This window comes from Suricata suricatta, chromosome 5 (genome assembly GCF_006229205.1).
Source record: "Suricata suricatta isolate VVHF042 chromosome 5, meerkat_22Aug2017_6uvM2_HiC, whole genome shotgun sequence".
NCBI classification, from domain to species: domain Eukaryota; kingdom Metazoa; phylum Chordata; class Mammalia; order Carnivora; family Herpestidae; genus Suricata; species Suricata suricatta.
Window position 1 is genome coordinate 86382848 of NC_043704.1, and position 24812 is coordinate 86407659.

Consider the following 24812-nt stretch of genomic DNA (forward strand, 5'->3'; position numbering starts at 1 on the left):
TGTAACACCTAATACGTTTCCTTTAATGTAATAACTAATACAAAGTGCCATACAAAAAGCTACTTGACGGAAGTTTTAAAATCTAAAGATTATGACTAGGGGCACCTGGGTGGCTCAGTGGGTTGAACATCTGACTCTTGATTTCAGCTCAGGTCATCTCATGGTGTGTGAGACCAAGCCCTACATCAGGCCCTGTACTGACAGCGTGGAGCCTACTTGGGATTCTCTCTCCCTCCCTCCCTCTCCCTCTCAAACATTTAGATTATGACTACTACTCTGTTATCAATGTGTACCAGACCTTCTTCCTATGCCACATTCTTCTAATCCTTTAAAAAGTTGTCCCAATGTATCCAGTGATCTTTTTAAAGCAAACATAGCTCTGCAGTCCCTATCCTAGAAGTTCCCTATTAATAAGCAGCATGACCTGGTACCCATCTGAGTGAGTGGAACTGTGTCCTCCAAAGAGATATGTTGAAGTTCTAATCCCTGGTACCTGTGAATGTGACCTAATTTAGAAATAGGTTCTTTACAGATTTAATTAGGATGCAAGCTGAGATAAGGTCATATTGGTGGGGGTGCCTGAGTGACTCAGCTGGTTCAATGTCTGACTCCTGATTTTGGCTCAGGTCGTGATCTCATGATTCATAGAATCGAGCTCTGCACTGGGCTCTGCTCTGACAACAAGGAGCCTCCTTGGGATTCTGTCTCTCCCTCTCTCTTTCTACCCTTTCCCCACTTGCATTCTCTCTTTCAAAATAAATAAACACTAATAAAAAAAATAAAGATAAGGTCTTATTGGAGCAGAGTGGGCCATTAATCCAATATGACTGGAGGTGTTTGTTTTTGTTTTTGTTTTTTTTGAGAGCGAGCTAGTAGGGGAGGGACAGAGGGAGACACAGAATCTGAAGCAGGCTCCAGGTTCCAAGCTGTCAGCAAAGAGCCCAACACAGGGCTCAAACCCACAAACCATGGGATCATGACCTGAGCCACAGCCAGACACCTAACGGACCGAGCCACCCAGCCGCCCCGCTGGAGTTCTTACAATAAAGAGAACAGGTGCGTGGGAGGAGAATGCCCTAGGACGATGGAGACGGACTGAAGTGTTGGAGCTGCAATCCAAGAAACAATAAAGGACTGCTGGCAAATCATCAGATGCTAAGAAAAGGGAAAAGAAGAATTCTCAGCTCTACTGTTCAGAGAAAACATGGCCCTGTGGACATGTGAATTCCAGACTTCTAGCTTCCAGAACAGAATAAGGATAAATTATCTGTTGTTTGAAGTTTGTGGTATTTCGTTATGGCATTCCTAGGAAATCAATGCATCATCCATCTTTCCAGCCATCACTCTTCCCACTTCTGCCCAGACTACAAGCCAGCTACTTTGAAGTACTGGAAAAGGCCATCTTCCCTTCATATTTTGCACACGGTATAACTTTCACCTAGATGGTCTTTCATAAATTACCAACCAACTGAACCCCTATTCATTCAAACTGCTTCTTCATGAGGGAGTTAAGTGCTTGCTCTGTAGCGTTCCCTAGAGTGTCTCATTCGTGACACACTCAACCACTTAGCACACTACAGTCTGGCTTTTTTGTTTTTTGTGGTTTTTTTGGCATGTCTATTCATCCTAGAGGACTGAGCCTTTAGTGGGCAGGGACTGTTTTTATAGCCCTCCTGCCTAGCACACTATAGGTACTTAAGTATGGAATCAACGAATAAAAGATTCAGATAGTACAAGAGTAACTAAAAGATGTCATCTACGAAAATCTGATTAACAAGGGATATTAACTTTATTTAGGTAACACTGTATCAAGCACACACAATACCAATCAACTACTGAAAACAAATCTTATCTCTAAGACAACACCAGCGAGGAGAACACCCGTGACTGAGGAGTGCCACCAGAGAACAACTTACGGGGGGAGTTTTCTGAGAGAGCTCTCTGTTCAACCTGTCCGTGAAGCTCTGTATTAGCGTGTTCCCTCCAGCCACTATAACACTGCCGTAGAGACCCTCGGATGAAAGACAAAAATTAGTTCCAGATGTTTCCAAGCTTTAAACACAACTACAACTAAAACTATGTCCTCTACAATTTACCCCTTCTTTTTTAATATTTTTACTTCTATACAGACCTAGTAGTTTAATCCAGTGGTTCCCAATCCTGGCTGAACATTCAACTCACTTATGGAATTTATAACACGTCAGTGCCTGGGGGCAATTAAATAAAAATCTGGGGATGGGGCCCAGACAAAGGTTTTGTTAGTTTGTTTAAAACTCCAGATGATTCTAATGTGCATTAAAGTTTAAGAATCACTAACTTAAAGCAATTATTCTAAAACTCGAGCATAATTTTTTGGCAGACAGCCACCAATATTTAGTTAGAGGTACATTTTATAATGACTTCATCTTAGAATGCTCATGTAGAAGTATTTAGAATGAGATTATTTAATGATTATGATAGGCAATGCAGAATCTGATAATATCCCTGGTGAAAATGACTGCAGCCTTTCTCTTCTGCAGGGATATTAGGCCTCAGAACCACATGGGGAACTTTTTCAAAATCCACATGCTGATACCTCCCTTAAAAAAAAAAAGGGTCTACTTCAGAGTATAATAATCTGTAATTTGCATGTATGCATCAGAAAGCTAAATGTCAGTCTGTTTTTTTAATGTTTTTATTTGAATTCCTGTTAGTCAATATACATGTCAGCCTGTATGCTTTTTTTAGTGGCTAAGTTCATATTTTTAAAATGTATTCCAAATATGTAAATCATCTAACTTTTGAAAGAGAAAATGGAAAACAAGCATTCTCGCTCTAATCAACATTAGTTAACTAGAGGAGAAATCTCACTAAAACAGAAGTTACCATACTCTTATAGTAAGCATAATTCAATTCAACTGCCTTCCCCCAAAGTGGCCTTGAGTTTGTGCTAAGGAAATTCCATACTTAATCCCTATCATCCTAGAAGCAGTAAGTGCCTGCTAGGTGGCTAGCTGAAATAAACATTTTTCCATAGTCACCCAAAAGTCTTTTTTGAACAATATGGTTTTTATACACCCATGGCTATTAGCACGATGCTCTAAGCAAATGAAATCAACTCCAACAATATCAAGGCAATACAGGTTGGCTACAAATTGAATCTAGGATTTAGATAACATATACTCAATCTAATAATTAATATGTATATAATATGGAGTTAGTATTTAAAACTTGGCAAAACCCAAAAATTATGAAGGGTAAGACCATCTAAACAAAACTCCATGTAAAAGTAACATAATTTAAACCCATACTTTCCTGAACAATAAAAACAGCAAAACTACTATATAGAAAAAAAAAAATTCAGTAATACATATTTTGGCTTGTCACATTTTCGGAACTCTCTAGAACAGCACTGTCCAAAAGAACTTCCTGTGATAACAGAAACATTCCCTATCTGCACTGTCATACAGTAGCCATTAGCTACATTTATAATGTGGCGAGTGCAACTGAAGAACAGAATTTTACATTTTTCCTCATTTTAATTTAAATCGCCACATGTGGCTGGTAGCTACCACACTGGACACTACAGCTCTTACATTTCTCCTTTTCTAGTACTTCATTTTTTACACATTCTAAAATGGACTTCAAAGTGAATGGCCAAAGTTGCCAACTTAAATAATGTTTCAGAGGCATTTTATTACCCTAAAAGATAGCTTTATAAACAGGTGGTTGACACTTACTGGTCTGATGTCAATATCACACATTCCAACACTTGTTGTGACAACGTGACTGACTCCTAGCATTGTATTTCCTGATAATCCCTACAACAAAATGAGAACGGGTAGTCAGTCACACAGAAGAACTTCAAACACAGCACACCCAAAAATCTCAAGTCAGTCTTCCACAGGTTTTATATAATTACACAAGATGTTCACATACACAGGAAAGGCAAAGCTGATTATGAAATAGCGCTCACACCTTAACGTTGGAAGGGTCAAACAACCCTTCAGGAATCTTTAACCGCTCTGCTCCGAAGTCACAGTTGTACCCGTTGGGGAATTCATAATGAACAGTTGGCATCTGTGCAGCTACTCTGAAAATATTATTAAACAACATTAAACAAAGGACCAAAAACGGGGCGCCTGGGTGGCTCAGTCAGTTAAGCGTCAGGCTTCGGCTCAGGTCATGATCTCACAGTTCGTGGGTTCAAGCCCCATGTAGGGCTCTATGCTGACAGCTAGCTCAGAGCCTGGAGCCTGTTTCAGATTCTGTGTCTCCCTTCCTCTCTGCCCCTCCCCTGCTCATGCTGTCTTTCTCAAAAATAAATAAAAAACATAAAAAAATAAAAAGACAAAAACTCTTCAAAATTATAAACTAAGAATTTATCAACTTGTAAGAAAGCAGAGTGAGAATATCTTTCTTTTATATTAATCAGTATTTCTTTTTACTTTTAGACCAGGTAAGCATATTCTGCAATTTTTAACAAAATGAATCCATATCTTTCCTCACTTATGAAGTATTCAGTGCTTAGAAGATTAGTATGAAGGTTTTAATGAGCTATCAAGTCTTATAGACAAGAAAACATACTGTTCATCATAGGTTGAATCTGATACTTGAAGTACTGAAGCTTGAAAATCCTGGATGACACACTGGGGATAAAAAAAAAAGTTTTTAAGAAACAGATTATGGAGATTTGTCTTTGCAATCTATACTTTTGTAACATTATATTTAAAATACTTTTCCTAATGAAACCGGACCACATTCCTAGATGGCTATGCCATCTCAAGACTATAAATAAATCTACCCTGCAAGGACTGTGAGTATCAAGAAACCCAATTTCAAGCATTTAAACTAGAAGCTAAATTATATCATGTTTAAATTACAATGGTTCTGGAACACTGATGAGATAAAAAACAACCCCCTGTACCTACCACAGTCCTGCAGAACAAAACCCATTTCAGAACACTGTTTTTTCCTTAAAAATAAGCCTAGACTTAGAAGCAGGATTTCATTATATGAAGTATATACATGTGCATCTACATGGCATCTTATGTAACTTTCAATGACGTACATAGTTTAAAACAATTAAAAATTATGCTGTGAAATACATATGACCTCTGGGCTGCTAAAGAAAATCCTGTCTAATATCTAGGCAAAACCATTAATCAACTTCACAATTTTCCCTTTTTCTGAACACCCACAAAAAAATCTGTATCTTTAGGTGAAAAAAAACCTGGCAGGATTTATCCCTCACATAGTAAATTCTGACTTTCAAATCCTTTTACTATTAGAAATGAATGTATATCTGTAGTGTGAGAGGTTTTACTCACCTCTCTTCCTGTCAGTAAGGTATATGTTCAGGGATGGATTTTTTTTAGTAAAAGCAAATCTTATTGGCTCCTTGCTATGAATAAGAACACTTGTTTTTATCTGGCTGACTGGTGTTAAATAAGTGAACATAACTGAGCCATACTAGCAGGTTGCTATAGACTAAAACCATTTTCTTAGACGAAAAATGTACAGGATAGCATAATACTTGTTTTTACTCTAAAACCAAAGTTCCTTCTAGGTCTCATCATAGTAATCCAAATGAATATATACTAGTTTGTTGAGATAATTTGACAAACATGAAAGGCATCCCTTTCTTCTCAAAATACTAATTTTGTTTGCAAAGTATCATTAAAAATATAAAATACTCACATTCTATTAAAAAACTTACAACCTAGGGGTGCCTGGGTTGCTCAGGCTCTGAGTTGCATCTGACTCTTGATTTTGGCTTGGGTTATGATCTCACAGTTCATGAGTTCAAGCCCCTCATTGGGCTCTGCGCTGATGGTGCAGGGCCTGCTTGGGATTCTCTCTCTCCCTCTTTCTCTGTCCCTCTCCTGCTCACACACATACTCTCTCTCTCTCAAAATAAATTAAAAAAAAAAAAACAAAACAACAACAACCCACAACTTAGAGCCTATAATACTTCTGTAAAGAGAGTAAGGGTTCTTACATTGCACATGTAGTTGTGCCAAGACCTCGTAACCTGTGGCAACTTCTCTTTCCTTTTCCAGTTTGCTGGAGATCCTTCACGAACAGCTTCCTGAGTACCAAGAGCACATGCTTTAACAGAGTTCACGACATGGGGGCGGGGGGCTGGAGATAAATTCCAAAATGAAAATTCAAGCATCACCTACTTTTGATGCAATCATATATGGAGGAATCAGTTCTATATTCATTTCTTGGAAGAGTTCTCTGCATTGCATAGTAATAAAGTCTCCAGCAAGAGGGGATTTCACGATGCCTATGAAAGCAGATTAATCAAGGCTAATTCAGCATTAAACGCAAACTCCCTGGGAAAAATTTCTGTGTATTTATAGATGAATAATCTTTTCAAGTAGAATCAACTGAACTATCTAAGCAAGAATGAAGCCAAGCAAACATTTTAAATATGTATTATATACTAAAGGTTTTTCAAAACTCTTAAAAAAGAGATACTATTTGGAAACTGATACTACTTGATAGTCCACTTCACTGCTGTTTCATTATGTACGTCCCATTGCAGCTAACATCCCCTCCGTGTGCCCTAGGTAAATACATTACCTTGCTGAAGGACATAGCCGTCGTGCACTGGGATTGCAGTGGTGTGAGTGGCTCCACTGTCCAAAATAAGACCAGTGGAACGACCATTAGCAAATCTAGTATAAAGGATTAAGGAAAAGAAAGTATCAAGGTTCCAAAATAATGTTTATTATAAAAGGAAAGTTTCAGTAAGGCATTTTTAAATGCGTATTATGGCTTAGAATGTGTTAGTCTAGGGATAGAACTGGTGTGAAGTAACTCTGGCACAAAGACAAATAACAACAGGCAGGACTTCCCAAACAATGGTGAGAGGAAGGCGGGGAGACCTTCATCCAGGAGAGATCTCTGTTAGACTGGCCAAAATTAGCACAATCATTCACATTCTCTGGAGCCAGAGTAAAGGACTTAAAACAAATTAAGAAGCAATGAACAAAATCAACAAACTTGGTAAAAACAGTGGGAGGCTGTGGCATTTGAGCTAGGAACCAAAACCGTTCTCCACATAGGATTAAAGAACAACCATCTCAGCAGTTTGGCAGCTGAGTAGCGGTCCCCACAACTCCATGGGAAAGCTGCTGGATTCGGCGGCCAGCAGATATTGGCACATCCTATCGGCCACTGCTCTGTGCGGCAGGAGGCCCAACCGCGTGAACATCATAAACCAGTGTTTAGGAGCAGGGCCATTCACTTGGCCATCAAGTATCTACTGCGCATCTATTAGGTGCCTAGTCAGGAGTCTAGTGCTTAATAAGGGAGGGTAGTCTGCCTGGCACTGACATTCCTATGCACAGAAAGCACAAAAACATGACCCAAAGCGGACTCTGCCCTGAAGGATATCCTGTTTAGTAGAGATCAGCAAAGCTATAAAAATGACTGCTCAGGGTGCCCCTAGGGTACAGAGGAGAGGCCCTCTAACCAATCCTGGGGATATCCAAGCAAGCTAGGGAGGAGAAGACTGGGAAGACAGGAATAGGCGGGAAGGCCAGAGGCAAGAGGGTATGCTGAGGTCAGGGAAGTGCAAGTAGCTTGGCAGAACCTGAAAGAATGTGGAAGCCGATTCTGGCTGAAAGCAGCCTGGAAATTAACCAAGACGACTAGAGCGGCAGTGGGAAGAACGAGGAAGAGAGGAGGAAGGGCTGCAGCACTCCCTGAAACAGCTTGCACGTAATCAATGGCAGTAGGGAAATAAATGGATCTGAGAGGTAGTGAGGTGAAGAAAAATAGGTCTTGATGACTAACTTTGAAGGGTCAAAGAGAAAGATTTCTGGTCTGAGCAACTACACAGAAGGAGAAGGAATTAATTTGAGGGGAGAGACTAATTCCATTTTAGACACACTGAGTTTCAAGTGCTTAAACAGAGAACTAATAGAAATAGTTCTTACTAGGGCAGCTGGATGTGGGCCTGCAGCTCACAACAAAGATCTGGGATACAGAACAGATATGGATTTGGAATCTGTTAGTGTGTAACTCGGATCTGAAGCCAAGGAAATGGCTAACTGAAACCAGAAAGAGCCTGTTAGGAGAGATGAAGAGCTAACATCAGAAAACCAAGCAATGGGTAAGGATAATCAGAATCCATGAGAATCAATGGCCAGAAAGACACGTTGATAATTTATCTTTGCTATTACTGGTACTCTATGAGCCTCTGGTCAACTATATACAAAACATTAATTTTATGCTCCATAATACAAAGTGTCAGATACAGTGATACCACATTAAAAAGTAACATAAAGGTATGTGGACTTTCCTATAAATAACAATCATCAAATTTAGGCAAATTACCTTAAATGATCATTTTAAGATACTGGAAAGTGTTCAAAAGCAGTCAAAATTTATTCTCATAAAACTGCAAATGGAAGGCGTAAGAAATTTTAGTTAAAAATAATCCCCAGCTCCACGGAAATGGCTTGGGAAAGTAGTGGTGGAAAATTGCAATTTTACCACCTTGAATGAACAGTATAGGGAGTTTAGGGCTGGAAGAAAAGCTCGACACTTAAGGTAGAAACTCTAGAAGCCAGAGAACCACAGAACAGGTGAAAACCAAAATCAGAGTATAAAAGATACTCAAATCTCTGACCGACTTCTGTACTATTCAGGGGGACCAACAAAAACATGGAGAATAGAGAGTAATCCACTTTTTTTTTTTAATTTGTTTAAATGCTTATTCATTTTTGAGAAAGAAAGAGACAGCATGAATGGGAGAGGGGCAGAGAGAGAGGGAGACACAGAATCGGAAGCAGGCTCCAGGCTCTGATCTGTCAGCACAGAGCCCGATGTGGGGCTTGAACTCAGGAACGGCGAAATCATGACGTGAGCTGAAGTCAGACACTTAACCGACTGAGCCAGCCAGGTGCTCCAAGAGTAATCCACTCTTGAAAATCAGAGCAGCACCTAGCAGTTCTATGATTTTGCTACGTTTTTAGCTAAATGCATTCCCCAACGGTATGCAGCCCGGACTGCAGAAAAACCTTCCTTACTGGCTTGAGGGGTCAAGAGAACAGAAACCAGCTATCAAAGTCAGATAAAATACTACTACTCTCTCCCTCATATTTTTGTTTTGGAAAATATAATTATCTTTTTCATAAATGTTATTTGTATTGACCTTAAAGGGTCATTTTTAAGTGAATAAATAAATGTTAAAACAATTCTTAGTTTTCATTCCTCACAGTAATACTGACAGGTATAACCAACATAAAGAAAAATCTCTGTGGAGTCCTCAGTAATTTGTTCAAGTGTAAAGGGGTCCTGAGGGTCCCGAGGCCACTCATGTTTCAGAAGCCAAAACCACTTCTAAAGTACTACTGAGATGTTACTTGCCTTTTTCACTGCCATTCTCTCACGAGTGTATAGGGAAGTTTTCCAGTATCGACTAACACAACAAATAGATACAAGTACCCAATGTCTGCTATTAAGACTGATATTAAAGAGACTTGAAAAAAATGTAAAATAATTCTACTCTTCTCATAATTTTTTTGGTCTTGGAAAACCGTTTTCATTAAAATATTTTGTATTAACACACAATGGATTCATTTACTTAATAAGCAAATCTAACTTTTTTGGCTTCTACTTTAATTTCCAAAATGGTAAACACTGCCAGATATAATCCACATTTTTAAAAAGCTCTGGATGTGAAAAGTTTGAGAACTGCTGGGCTAGAAGAACACAGTAAAAGGACACCAGTCAGCCAAATCCAGAAATGTGGGAAATTCTACAGGACCACCTACTTCTTAACAAATTACCAGAGAAAGAAAGGGGCAGAGGGAGAGTAGAATCTATAGATTAAAGGAGACCTAAGAGACAAAGTGAACAAATACAATGTATGACCTTTGTTGTTTGGGTCCGGACTCAAATATACTAAACTGTTTTTCAAAAGTTGTGATTACTTCTTCTTTTTGTTTTTAGACACTTGGTAAAAATCTTTGAGAGATACATGCTAAAGTTTCCCTGGATAAAATTATGTCTGGAATTGACTTCAGAATCACAGTGGGCGGGGTTAAATCACAGTGAGTACGGTTATAACTACTACAAGTCAGCTATGTGCTGAAAACCAGTGAGCCTGGATGATGGGTGCATGGAGGTGCAATATAATGTTCCTTCTTCTGTGTTAGAGATTTTCCATAATAGAAGGTTAAAAGATAGAATAATGCCCAGTTCTATTTACACACTCCTTTTAAGGAAGTGGCCAAAGAAACCTACCTTCAAATTCAGTAAAGCCATTTTCAAACTGTGGACTTCAACCAGTTTGCTTACTTCGACCACGATCCTGACCGGGTTATTGTGAGTACGAAACAGACACACGCACACAGGGAGTCTGCTCACATCCTCTATTCTCTACTCAAAAACCTGCAATGGTACTCTGGAGTCTAACACTCAAATTTTTAAAATCTAACATGCAAGGCCTCTACAGTTTGACCCAAATCTATTTCCACAACTTTCTGAAGTCTAACATAAATCTTCAACTATAAACTAAGTCACTGTGAAGGACATTTAAACTTTCCACCTCCACACTTTTGCTAAAGTCATCTCCAAAATACATCACTACAGACAAATGTTAGATTACAGTTATTAACAGTGATTCTCATATATATGTAAAATTTACTTGAATATTATAGCAATCCAGGGAGGTTTATACACCATAAATGAGTAAAAAGTGAAGCTAGGTTTTAGTACCTAATTGAAAATCACATAGTTTGTAAGCATTTCAACTTAAACTCTAACTACAGGGCTCTTCCCCCCACACCTAAATACAACTAAATCCTATTCTCTTCATAAAGATTTGTCAGATTATTTTCCTCTGATAAACTTCCACCATTTTTATACAAAAATTTCAAATCAATCATGTACTTCCCCATGACTTTTGTCAGTTATTTTGAAGTACTATTTAAATTGGTATATCTTTTAACAAGAATATTACATTATAAATTCTTTGAGATAAGGACATAATATTTTCTTGTCTGTCCCTTAACATGACTACAATAAATATATGGTGATTAAACCTTAAGTGAATTTATAGGCAATTTCCACTTTTCTATGGTAATGAGAAAGGAGAAAGGAAATGGCAATCTTTTAACTCACTTAAGCCAACTGGCTTAAATACTGCCCTCTTAGCACATTCCCCTTCTAAAAACAAAATTTTTAAAAACTTTGCTAATAAGCAGGATTGGAGCATTTCTTTCTTATTTCCCTCCAGTAACTTGTGGTATATCTATTCCAATGGGAAATACTAAAACACAGCTAAAAAGGGAGAGAAAGGAAAAAAATTTCTGAACCAGCAAGAATTGGCTCGTGTCTTCCTCCTGGGGGCATCATCTTTAATCTTTAATGGTACCACATATGTTGTTCTTCTCCTTTATTTTCTTAAGAGAGAGAGTGGGGATGGGGAGATGGTCAGAGGAAGAGAGAAGAGAATCTTAAGCAGGTTCCATGCTCAACACAGAGCCCAACTCCAACTTGGGGCTCGATCCCACAACCCTGGGATCATGATCTGAGCCAAAATTAAGAGTCAGCCACTAAACCAACCAAGCCACCCAGGCCCCCCCCACCATATTTACTTCTAAAGAAAAGCTGAACGTTACTCTTTCAAGGATACGCTGTCAGAACTGCAGTTTTGCAAAGGAAGAATGCAGGGATGTTGTAGTGTTCAAACATTAATTCTGTCAGTTTCTCTCTCTTTGCTCTAGTATTCCACTTAAAAGGGAAAAAGAAATGTAAGTTATTTACTGTTTAAAAACTAAAATGTTGATTTATTTCAAGATTTAATACAGCTCTATATTAAAAAGATATAAACATTAAAAACACAATACCGTAGAAAATAACCTTAATAATTATGTATATTTCTATTTATGTGTAAGTAAATTTAATAAATATAGTTTAAAATTTTTAATAAAAAGTAAAACTGTTGCTAGGAGTTCTATAGGTTACAGACTTTTCAAAGCACACAAAATCAGGATTTTTATAAAGTATTATTAAATCTTAAGAGTCAATCTAGTCATTTTAAACCACCAAATTCTCCTACTTAAGAGTTGCTACTCATAAAAGAAACTAGAGGTTAAAACCAGTAACAAAATATTGATCATTTATGATCATTACACTAGCCTTCTGGGCTCTACGGACTCGGTACCAAATGTATTTCACGAGAGACATCGACCTAGTAACTGCCAGCCCTCGTTCCACGTTTGACATCTCTCCTGGTGAGCAGAATATAAAAGCAGATACACTGTCCCTTTGGGACACAAGGGACAATTCATCAACCCAAATGGGAAGCGGCCCAAGGAAATCAAATGTTAAATAAATCCCTGGAAAAAATAAATAACCAGACCCCATTTAGGGTGGTTTGTTTTTTGTTCTTTGAATATTTTAATTACTAAAATAATAAAAACTTTAAGAGTATCTAAAAATTAATCCCCCTTTCCCTAACTTTCAAAATTCAAAATATGAACTTCTATGCCTCGGTAAAGAAAAAGAAAACATTCTTCAAAGGAGTTAAAAACAACCACCACCACTACAGAAATTAGGAAAACAAAGTCTTTATCTTACCGGTGCTTCTGACATGAGAACAGGATGCAGGCTGGCTTCTGATTTGACATGCATTTTATAGGTATGATCCAAAATAGCCTGGAAACTATCCCAATCTTCAACTACAATATAAGATTAATTACCTTCAAAACAATGCTTAGTTGAAGATGAATACAGAATCTTTTAAGAGACTATTTTCTATGTTTTAGCATTAATAGTTTGACATCATCTTTGTCTTCTATACAATATGGAACCTCTTTTTGGTTTGTCTAGCCCCAACAGTATCACAACCCCTAAGACGTGTCCCAAATGTAATTAGTGTATCTAATACACCTAAAATACCAAGTATCATTCAATAAGTACTAGAGGCACAGTATATAATTCAAATCATAAGAGGAAATACAAAAGAATGGTATAATGTAAACCTGATATTCAAAACCCTTAGTCTACCAGAAGAAAGATTAAAAGATACATATAAATATATAATATACATATAGTTTATATACATAGCATACATATATTTTTATATTATATATAATATATAAAATATACAAACCCTCAGAGACTATAACATGCCTTCAATTTGGCTTCCACCTAAACATTCCATTGAAAATGTTTGCATTTTGCTATGACCTTCTAACAGAAAAATCCAGTGGAAACTTCACATTTGTAGTATCACTTGACCCCTTTAGGTTATCTGACACTACTGACTGCTCAAAAGTTTACAAACTTGTTCTGCCACAGTCCAAAGAAATTTCATTACTTGTACGATATCCTCCCACAGTCCTATGTGGCTTTGGGGGGGTGGTGCTCGGGTGTCAATGAACTTCGCTAGTCACTCTTAACTTTTCCCTTCTTAGTGTAAATCTCCATGTCACAGCTGAGAACAATAATTGCTGGACTTCTATACTTCCAAAACTTTTTTTTCTCTTGGCCTTCTCCAGAATATTCTACAGCCCTAACTGTTCCTTCTCATTCTCCTTCATGGGCACCCTTTCTTCTCTTTGGTTAAATAGAGAACAGGCTTTCACAAGGAACCCTATCCTCAATCCTTTTCTAATATTCCACACTCTTTCTGGCTAATAATAATGCAACTCCATGTCTTAAAATTCTCACCCGCTGAATAGAACAGCACCGACATTCAAATACTTTGAACTCAAAAACAAACTCATTTGCTTGCTGTACAGAAAAAGGCCTGCTTGCAAAGCTGACCCTTAGCTGGCATCTGGGAATTTGCCTGATAACCAGTTCCCTACAGTGATATAAAACTTTCCCTAGGGGCGCCTAGGTAGCTCAGTCGGTTAAGTGGCCGACTTCGGTTCAGGTCATGATCTCGCAGTTCGTGAGTTCAAGCCCCACGTCGGGCTCTGGGCTGACACCTTGGAGCCTGAAGCCTGCTTCGATTCCATGTCTTCCTCTCTCTGCCCTCCCCTACTCACGCTCTCTCTCTCAAAAATAAATGTTTTTTAAAAAATAAAAAATAAAAAAAACCAAAAACCTTTCCCTAAATGATTTAAGAGTAGTTCACTGCACTTCAACTTTTGTACAATGTGGTTTATGCTGAACGCCTTCTTTCCTTCTGGGAGCCTTGAATTTTAGTACATGCTAGGCACATGGTACCTACATGACCACCCCCAATAAAAATCGTCTCTAATGAGCTCCCCTGGTAGACAATACACATGTCGTTACAACTCATCGCTGGTGAAATTAAGTACACCCCATATGACTCCACTGTGAGAAGACTCCCAGAAGTTTACACTGGATTTGTCTGGACTTCACTCCATACCTTTTTTTTTTCCCTTTGTCAATTTGGTTTGTATCCTTTCAGTATAATAAACCTTAGCCATGAGAACAACTACATGCTGAGTCCTGTGAGTCCTTCTAGTGAGGAACTGAATCTAACAGTGACCGCAGATATTACCAATACACTTGTCTTTTAAGACCATAAAACTTGCTCTTTCCCATTCAATTCCTACTTCAATGTATGGTACCCTCTATTCAATCACCCCACTCAAAAATCTAGGAAACTTTCAACTATTCTCTTTTCACCTCTTTGATAGCTCTCAAAGCCATCTCAAGATCCCTACCATTAGTGATAAAATTTAAACCCTCTTCATTTCTCATCTCAATTCTCACCTCCCTAACTGATCCTCCTGTCTCCAGTATCTCTCCCCAATCTAGCCTGTGTATTGCTCTTAGAATAATCTCTCCAGCTGGCAAACACACCTCTGTTTAAATTCCTTTGGGGTTGGAATGCTTGTGTGGCTCAGTCGGTTAAGCGGCCGACTCTTGATTTTGGCTCAAGTCATGATCCCAAGGATCATGGGAGTGGGGCGCCTGGGTGGCTCAGTCGGTTAAGCGTCCGGCTTCGGCTCAGGTCAGATCTCACGGTTCGTGGGTTCGAGCCCCACGTCAGGCTCTGTGCTGACAGCTAGCTCAGAGCCTGGAGCCCGCTTCAGATTCTGTATCTCCCTCTCTCTCTGACCTCCCCTGCTCTAGCTGTCTCTCTCTGTCTCTCAAAAATAAATTTAAAAAGCATTAAAAAAAAATTAAAAAAAAAAAAAAGGATCATGGGAGTGAGCCCCACACTGGGCTCCACACTGAGCATGGAGCCTGCCTATGAGTCTCTCCCTGACTCTGTCTCTCTGTCTCCCTCCCTCCCTCTCTCTCCCCTCTCTCTCTATGTCATACTCTCGTTCTCTCTCAAATTAAAAAAAATTTTTTTAAACCATTTCTTAATTTAAAAAATCCCTTTGGAGTTATCTTTAAGTTGCTAGCTTAATGCACTCCTGGCATAGTTTACAAGCCCTGTTATGATTGCTCTCTGCCCACCTTTCCTGCAACCGATGCTAATGCACCCCACTGTTAACAGCCATACTTAACTGATGATCTAATAAATACGTAAGCTTCTTCCATAGCTCCAGCTCTTCACACATGCTGGCTGCTCTGCTTTACTCTGCCTTGGTAGGCTAATCCTTATTTATTGATCAAGATTCAGTACAAAAGTTACCTCCTTTATGAAAACCATAACTGACCCCCAATGACGGAGTTAAATACTTCTCTCTAATCCCACTGCTTATCAAACAACACTTATTCTACATATTTGTATATCTATATCTCCTTAACAAGTTTCTTGAGGAAAAGGAACATGTTTGAAGCATCTTTGTATTCTCAGTGCCTAGAACATCAATTTGTAGAATAAAAAAAATGCCCCATATTCAACTTATAAGAAGCCGTTGTCTTACTTCTAAAATGTACCATATATACTCTATAAATCGAATCCATTTCAGCAAACACCATACCCATCCCATTTTTCAGTGGAGAAATGGCCTCCGTATTCTCCCTGGGAACGCGCAGGGCATTAGTATCTATGTAATAGGTGGGGCCGCCTTGTTTGCCTTTGTCACCGTCTATTTCCATCAATGTGCTTCCATCATCTCTTTCTACCACCATACCAATAGCTGTGGGGAAATCCACCTGGAAGAGTCAAAAACATGATATTACAAGTTTTACCTGTTTCATCTAGTAGTCATTTTTTCCCAGCTAAAATCTTTTACCATATTTGAGTGAGAATTTCTGCATGAATTTAATTCTACTCAAGTAAATGGTCCTTTCATATCTAATTAACTGATGCTGCACTTACCTTGGGACAGTCCTCACCAGCATAACCAGCTCTCACAGTATAAGAGCCAATGTCAAAAACAAGAGCTCCAACCTCATCTGGAAAAAGGAAGGATAATTAACATTAACAACCTACATGCCTCATATGAAAATTCAGAGTACTTAACGTGCTGGGGTGCGTGGGTGGCTCAGTCGGCTGAGCGTCCATCTTTGGTTGTGATCTCATGGTTGGTGAGTCTGAGCCCCAAACTGAGCTCTGTGCTGACAGCTCAGAGCCTGGAGCCTGCTTCAGATTCTGTCTCCCTCTCTCTCTCTGCCCCTACTCCAGTTGCACTCTCTCTCTCTAAAATAAATGTGCATTAAAAACATTTTTAATTAAAAAAAAGAGTAATGTGCTTAAACTGAGAATGTCAAATTTCTATTAAAAATTGAGGTGCCTAAGTGGCTCAGTCGGTTAAGCCTCCGACTACGGCTCAGGTCATGATCTCACTGTCCGTGGGTTCGTGCCCCATGTTGGGCTCTGTGCTGACAGCTCAGAGCCTGGAGCCTGTCTTCAGATTCTGTGTCTCCCTCTCTCTCTGCCCCTTCCCGCTCATGCTCTGTTTCTGTCTCAAAAATAAATAAAATACTTTTTAAAAATTAAATAAAATTAAAACAGGTATTACATTCATATTATTATAAGCTTGATCCTAGACTTAAATACACCTTAAAATAAAGATTCATTCAGTTCAAATATAACATGTCATACCCTGTATATCATTAGAGGTTCAATCAGAAAAGAGATGGTATGCTAACATTGAGTAATTTGCAAGTTTACTTATTAAAGGGACTATTTACAAAAATATAGGGAAAATATAGGAAAACCAAAAGAGATAGTATGGTACCCTAGCAACTGTTGCCACCCTCAGAACTGAACAAACACGGAGGAAGAACTGTTAGCAGAACCCAGAAACAGCTATGTTGGGAGGACTACCTGACGGGAGTCGTGACCTTCGGTTGAGGGATGCAGTAACCCATGGCTGACCCTGAGGGGAAAGAACCAACTAATAAATATATCAACCTCTGTCTTCCTCCTCTCCACTGGTTAGGTAATCTTACGATTACTTACCCAAACTGGGCCACTTCTGAATGCAAAAAAGGGTTCCTCGTTAATAGTTACACAAGAACAAGAGGCATAAAGCAGGAAACATGGTTCCCCTACCACTGGCCAAACCACTGAGACCCACTGAGGCAGGCAGTAAGGGTCACTCTTCAAGGGCCCAAAGAGCGTGCAAGTGGGTGGAAAGTGGAGAGGCAAAGGGAAGATACCAGTACACTCAGCACTTTTCATGTTAACGGATATTACATTCCATGCAATTACAACAGAAACTTAGCAAAACCCCAAGAAAAAGAGGGACCCTGAAGAAGAGTTTAAGACATAATTACATAAGCCAAGTAAAAAGTTATCAAAGTTTGCACATTTCAAAGATTTTTAGTAGATCAAGTTTAATGCTGGGAAGAAAGCTGGTAATTTTGTTTCACATTCAAATTCAGAGAAAAGCCTCTAATTATAGTTTGAAAATATTCCCCCCAAAACAGCATGCTCCAAAACCAAAACATTTGGGTTTTCAGGCATTAATTTTTCACTTTTTTCAATCATTAAAAACAATAACGAACTATTATTTAATTGGCAAAATCCACCTGATAAGACCAAGTACTGTCAAAGATGTAGGGAAAGAGGAGCTCCTACACATTTACTAATAAAAGCTGTAAACTGATACAACCATAACATTCAATTTAGTCCTATGCACTAAATGTACATACACAGAAATTATGCTTTATCTTCTCTACAGAAACTCTCTCACACACATCACAAGGAAACACATTTGAGAATGTTCAGTAGCTATGTGACCTTCGGTGATTTATTTCTTACCTCTCTGCCTCAGTTTCCTCGTATGTAAACGCGCATCACATAGGATGTGATAATAAATAAATGTGTTAAATGCGTTAATGCACATAAGCACTTACAACATGACTAGCACATAATAATCACAGTAAGTGCGAGCTGCCACTAGCATTATTATTACCACACTGCTTGTCACAGAAAAAGAAAAATAAGCTAATGGCTTCTCAGTAGGGAAATAAATTATAAATTATTTGTACCATGAAATACTATACAACAGTTAAAATGAATGGTCTAGATCTACATATCAATATGGATAAATCTAAAAAAATGTGACTAGTTTGAAAAGCTAGCTACTAGGGGCACCTGGGTAGCTCAGAAGGTTAAGTGTCTGGGTCTGGTCATGATCTCATAGTTTGTGAGTCTGAGCCCCATGGAGGGCTCTGTGCTGACAGTGCAGAGTCTGCTTGGGATTCTCTCTCTTTCTCAAAATAAATGAATAGACTAAAAAAAAAAAAAAGGAAAGAAAGAAAAGCTAGTTACTATATATACACATACACGTACATTACAATACTGTTTAATTCATTACGGATACACATACACTTAGTAATAAAAATATGCCCAGGGCCTGGTAATGCTGCCTACCCAACTTCAGTTCTGTGGTTCCCCCAAGGAGGGAGCAAAGAGGACTCTATGTGAGTAACATTCTATTTCTTAAAACATCTCAGGCAAATACAGGTAAAAGGTTACATCTATCACATACAAACTTACATATATATGTTTCCTTATTAGTATGTCTAAAGTATTAAAAATTAAGTTTTAAAATAAAGAGAAACCAATGATCATACAGATATTCATAGTGAAGAGATATCTTTACATTTTTATTTAAATAAAGAGCCACCTATTTTTATTCCTAATTTGAAAGGAAGTTTCTGCATTTATTATATTTCCCAAAATAATTACTCATTCTCTATACAATTCTCTAACCCAAATTATTTTGTCTGAAAGTAGGGGTCCTTAAAAGCATAGCACTGCATTTGTTTTCACCGCAGCACATATCCTCAAGTACAAATAGTAAAGTTACAAATGAATACAAATTAATTAACTTTGACATTGACTAATTAGAATGTTAGGTAAAGAAATATCCTAACTAAATGAATTAACTGCCTGGTTAACCAAAATATTCAACTCTCATTCTCAAGGATCAAGGCTCTTAACCTTTTCTATATCATAGACCCCTTTCACAAAGCTCTGGGCTGAACTGTTTTCCTCTAAATCATATACTGAAATCTTTTTTTAAAATATAATTTCTTCTAACATTTATTTATTTTTGAGAGACAGATCATGAGTAGGGGAGGGGCAGAGAGAGAGAGGGACACACAGAATCAGAAGCAGGCTCCAGGCTCTGAGCTGTCAGCACAGAGCCTGACACCAGGCTTGAACCCATGAACTGTGAGATCATGACCTGAGCCGAAGTCAGATGCTCAACCCACTGAGCCACCCAGGCGCCCCCATATACTGAAGTCTTGACCCCCTGGTACCTTAAAACATGACTGTATTTGAAAAATAAGGTCTTTAAAGTGGCGATTAAATTAAAATGAGATCCTTAGGATGGGCCCTAACCCAACAGGACTGGTGTCCTTATATGAAGAGGAAATTTGGACACATCTATGTACAGAGAGAAAACCATGTGAAGACACAGAGGGAAGATGGCCCTTACAAACCAAAAAACAACCCCCAAGGAAAACAACCCTGCCAGCACCTTGATATCAGACTTCTTGTCTCCAGAACTGTGAGAAAATGAATTTCTGTTATTTAAGCCACCCAGTCTGTGGTACTTTGTTACGGCAGCTCTGGCAAACTAATACAGACACATTAGGAAACTTAGGACTCCCTTCTTAGAACGTTCTAAAATAGACTGTAAAAGAAACCAATTATAAAAAAATGTAGTTCTACCTGTGGATTCCTTGGGAAGACCAGGGGTCCCACATTTGGAACCCCTCCCTTAATTTACCCTCCTAGGTAATCTGCTCCACCCCTACACCTCAACTTCCACCAAAATACTGACAATTCCAAGCTCAAATCTTTCTCTCAAGCCCTCACCTTCATCTAGATCCAAGTCTCAAACTTCTTTTTAAAAAATCAACACAGATATGATTTTTTATTTGTTATCATTAAGTGTCTGAATTTTAAACAGATTCAGACCTGATGGTGGTTCATATCCATCAGCTCGTTCAACTTTAGCACTGGTCTCTAGGGGTGTCAGGGTTGCTCGGTTGGTTAAGCGTCAGACTTTGGGTCAGGCTGTGATCTCACGGTTCAGGAGTCTGAGCCCTGTGTCAGGCTCTGTGCTGACAGCTCAGAGCCTGGATGGAGCCTGCTTTGGAGTCTGTGTCTTCCTCTCTCTCTGTCCCTCTACGCGCGCGCTCTCTCTCTCAAAAATAAACATTCAAAATAAAAATAAATAAATAAATAAATAAACATTAAAAAAAAAAAAAAAGCAACACTTTAGCACTGGTCTTCTTCCCAGGAGCTTTTCCTTTTCAAGGAAAAGTGAATTACTACCTTCACCATGAAGCTCCATGAGCATTCCCAATTCAAACTTGGGCTTCTTCAGCATTTTTACTTTTCTAACAAAGACATCATGGAGTGGATAAATAAACTGGCAAGCCTCATCTCAGTCTTATCTGATGATGTCTGGAATCAATTAATTGACCATTTCTTTCAAGTCATTTGTTTGCACACCTCAGGTCATAATCTCCATCATCATTTTCTGGATTTGGTGGACCTGTTGGTACTGAGCATAAGAGCTCTTCTGAATTGGACTGTTGCTCGTTTTGGTAAAATCAACACAAACTAATAGAAGCGAATAACCATCAGCAGTCTTGACCTGTTCAACAGGAGTTTCGATCACGGTCTGCCATTTTTTGACTAGGAAGCCCATTTTGTCACAGGTAAAATACATGCCATGGAAATTAGGCAGGTTTTGCCCTGAACATCCTCAGTAATTAACTTAAATTTTCTAAATGCCAGCTGCATCATTCTACAGAAGGCTCACTTCAAAAACATGACCCTTAACCAATCAGATAAAATTTTGGTTCCTTGAGTTCTTGTGACTAGTATTTTTCCAATATTTCTTATACTGAACAAACATAGGTAGTGTTTTTACATCAGACCAATTTTCCTCAGAAAACAGATCAACCACTTTTTTCTTGGCTCCCTTTCTGCCACTTTTCACAAGACACTTGTTCTTGCTGACCACCATGGTGCTACTCAGAGAGCCAAAAGGCCATGTGTCAACCTTCTTGGTGTACAACATCAATTCTACCTGATGTCCCATGGTTACCTCATATTCAACATATCTGAAGCACTGTCTTCTTTTCCCCTTCCTACCTAACCTAATCTCAACAGTGCTATCTCAGTTAGTGGCCCAATCAGCAGAGGCAAAAAAAAAAGAATTGTGAATGCCTTTGTATTTTCATACCCCTCATAAAGTTCTGCCACACATTCTGCTAAATATTTTTCAATCCCCTTCTTCTTTACTACCATTGCCCTTGTCTTGAGTCAAGCTCTTATCTCAACAGGGAATTACTATACTATAATTCCCTGTAAGTACTGTGCTTCCTATCTCTTCATGTTTTCCATCTACCTTTTAAATTGCTGCACTGTGATCTTTCAAAATTATAACTCTGAACATATAGGTACATAAATCCTCAACGAAAAGAGAATCAGTTGTTCCCCATCATCTACAAAATAAAATTCAAGTCATTTCACCCAGCTGATACTGAAGGCCTAGCAAAATCTGGCAGTAATCTCCTTTCCCACTTTATACACTAGCATGACTGGATGATGTCTCCTAAACACACCACGTACTCTCACTCAGCTCATTTTTGCATATGTTGTCCTTCTCCACTCTTCTTCCAACATCCCCACAACCTCTCTTATGAAATCCTCTGACTCCCCTACAATGACTTAGTAACTCTCTTCTCTGTTCTACCTTTGTACCTTCTACATATTGTCATTACCACACACTCTATTGAATTAGTTACCCTTTCTCATCAATATAAAATTATATAAATAAGATGCACCATCACTTCAAGCACCAAGAAAAAAAGCATGCTGCCAATTAAACTCTGCTACACCATCAAGAAATATTCCATGTTAATTATAGTTGAATTAAAATTTGAAAAAAATTTAATATGTAAAATAGAAAAACTTCAAAAAGAAAAGAGAAATAGTCCAACTTCAGCTGTTTAAATATGAGCGGGGGGGGGGGGGTGTACAACTAAAGCAAATAAAATGTAGTGTCTATTTATCTGACTGCCTCACCTGTAAGGCTGAGCTTCTTGGAGGCAGAGGCTATACCTGCAGGGCTCATAATGAGCACACTCAAAAAATTTTTTTTATGAAATGAAAAATCTAGGGGCGCCTTGGTGGCTCAGTCCGTTGAGCACTCAACTTTGGCTCAGGTCATAATCTCACAGTTTATGAGTTTGAGCCCTGCATCAGGCTCTATGCTGACAGCTCAGAGCCTGGAGCTGTTTCAGATTCTGTTTCTCCCTCTCTCTCTCTCTCTCTGCCCCTCACCACCTCACACATTCTCTGTCTTCTCAAAACTAAACATTAAAAAAACAAATTTAAAAAAATCTAACAAATCAATAATGGTCCTGTCTTAATTAGATGGCAAACTAGATACAGTAGAATTTTAATGTAAGACTCCTGATTCTTAGAATTTTGCATCTGCTTTGTTTTTCCCTTTTCAAAGATCTAGGTCCATTTCCTATACTTCGTGTTGTTAACAACTAGAACCAATGGAACAAAATAGGAGAATGGCAAAGGGAGATAGGAGACTTAAACCATAACCACAGAGGTCTGGATATTTAAAAACCACGATACAATTTCTAATAAAAATCCTCAAGAGCTGAATCCCTTTGCTACTAAAAACACAGTTTTCACCTTTCTGAAGATGTTGATGTTTTTCTAAAGTAAATGGCTTCCAAGTTTAAAGGTGTGGTGGTTTTTCTGGGAAAACATGAAACAATAGTGGCAATTTTCTGACCTGGTGTTAAAACATTCCAATATAATACTGAAGACTAATGACTCTGGGAGAAAGTGGGAAGATCGTTTTATTTGTTTGTTTGGACAGGGTGCCCCAACTCATGGGGATGAGGATTTTGAGAAAATTTTAAGATCAGAGATTTGGGGGTCAGGGGTGCAGGAATGATGAAACAAAGAACTTATCAAAGTTTGCCTATTTATTTTTATAATGCAGAGTTTGAAGTAAAGGAGTACCATGAGAGATAGTCATAGGAGCAATGAGTAGGTCCAAAAACCATTTAAAAAGTATAGAAATCTGGATAAAATATGCTTTATAAAGCTGAAGGTCAGTGTCAGATCTAGTCAGAAATCATTATTAGAATAAGACAGCCATACATTTTAAAATTTAAACTTCAAACATCTTTTCAATAAGCAAGTCAAAAATACAGCTTACTAAGTTAATTATACAAAACCTAGGTGGGAAGAAGTTGGTTTCTTCTCACAGCACACCCGCTGGAAAATGTTACCCACTGTAAATACTGGCCATACAGAGGCAGCGCAAACACAAAATCATGCACTTATTTTTGTGAGTTTTAAATATTTTATACGTGGAACAGGCTTTATGACATATTCCCCTCCTAATCAAACAAGAAACAGGACGTTTGTTCTTAATACCTAAACCATACAGGACTATGCTGTGGCTATACAACTGAAAAATGACTTATGGAGAAACAACCAAAAACTTTTTATTTTTAAAATGGGAAAGGGTTTCACTGAAATCCCATCTTCATCCCAGAGATTCCTGTTCCCCATTTCTGAGGAAGTTCTGTAACACGTGTCCAGTTCATCCTTTCCATATTACTTTCTTATTCCATAATACAGGGACAGTACCATCTCCTATGGCTCTTTTAGATTGAATTAACGCACACATTAAATGCCACACCTGAAAGGGTCTCTGGCAACAGTTCTTAGTACACAGTATGCACTCGATAAATGTTTGCTGCTGGCATTTTAATATCCATTTCTGCCTCAGTCATATTAAACAATGCCTTCAAAGGAAATACAGACAACCTCTAGGTCCCTGGATCAGGGTGAACAAACAGCCTCCGTGAGGCAAAAGCACAAAGATCCCGTTTTTGTCAGGACTGCATCTTCAGATGAGAAAGAGGTAAATCATGAAGATCCACTAGGCTTTCTCGAAAGTAAAAATGGGAAACTATGGACTCTCACATGTGAGACATCAAAAACCAAGAACACAAACAGGAAGGAAGGGGGTGAGGATCAGCATATTAACTCAAAGAGGCTCTAGCTACACTCCAAAAACTCCTAAGAGAACTTTGAAAACAGTATTTCTATCCCCTACCTGTAAAACGCCATCCTCCTCAGAAAGAGTATCCTTACCAGACACAGTAACAAAAGCAACATTTTAGATTTGTCTTTCTGTTCTTGAAACTCATCAAACACAACACAGACCAGAATCATATACATCAGTGCTTCCTCTACCTGTCTAGCAAGAATGGAAGCTCTGATTCAGTATATGCAGACTGGAGCTTGAGAATCTGCATTTCTAAAAAGTTTGCAGGTGATGCTGACACTGCTGATCCAGGGACCACACGTTGCGTGGCCAAGTATTGCATCATCTCATTGAATCTTCCCAACCACCAAACCCTGGGTAGGAATTCTCTTTCCCAAAACGAGCCCGAAGTTG

At 38.5% G+C, this 24812-nt stretch overlaps 1 protein-coding gene and 1 pseudogene across 1 annotated transcript in view; both read right to left on the reverse strand.

Annotated features, from left to right (window-relative positions):
• ACTL6A (actin like 6A) overlaps window positions 1–24812 on the reverse strand; it is a 28281-nt gene that overhangs the window by 2546 nt on the left and 923 nt on the right. The window contains exons 2-12 of the mRNA XM_029939835.1: window positions 16208–16284; window positions 15867–16041; window positions 12586–12686; window positions 11639–11736; window positions 6571–6665; window positions 6165–6271; window positions 5981–6070; window positions 4567–4628; window positions 3958–4072; window positions 3720–3800; window positions 1917–2012 (exon numbers count right to left, since the gene is read on the reverse strand). Of these exons, the coding sequence (XP_029795695.1) occupies window positions 1917–2012; window positions 3720–3800; window positions 3958–4072; window positions 4567–4628; window positions 5981–6070; window positions 6165–6271; window positions 6571–6665; window positions 11639–11736; window positions 12586–12686; window positions 15867–16041; window positions 16208–16284 (1097 nt within the window). The remainder of the gene's footprint in view (window positions 1–1916; window positions 2013–3719; window positions 3801–3957; window positions 4073–4566; window positions 4629–5980; window positions 6071–6164; window positions 6272–6570; window positions 6666–11638; window positions 11737–12585; window positions 12687–15866; window positions 16042–16207; window positions 16285–24812) is intronic.
• Window positions 20591–22471, reverse strand: LOC115291995 (annotated as a pseudogene).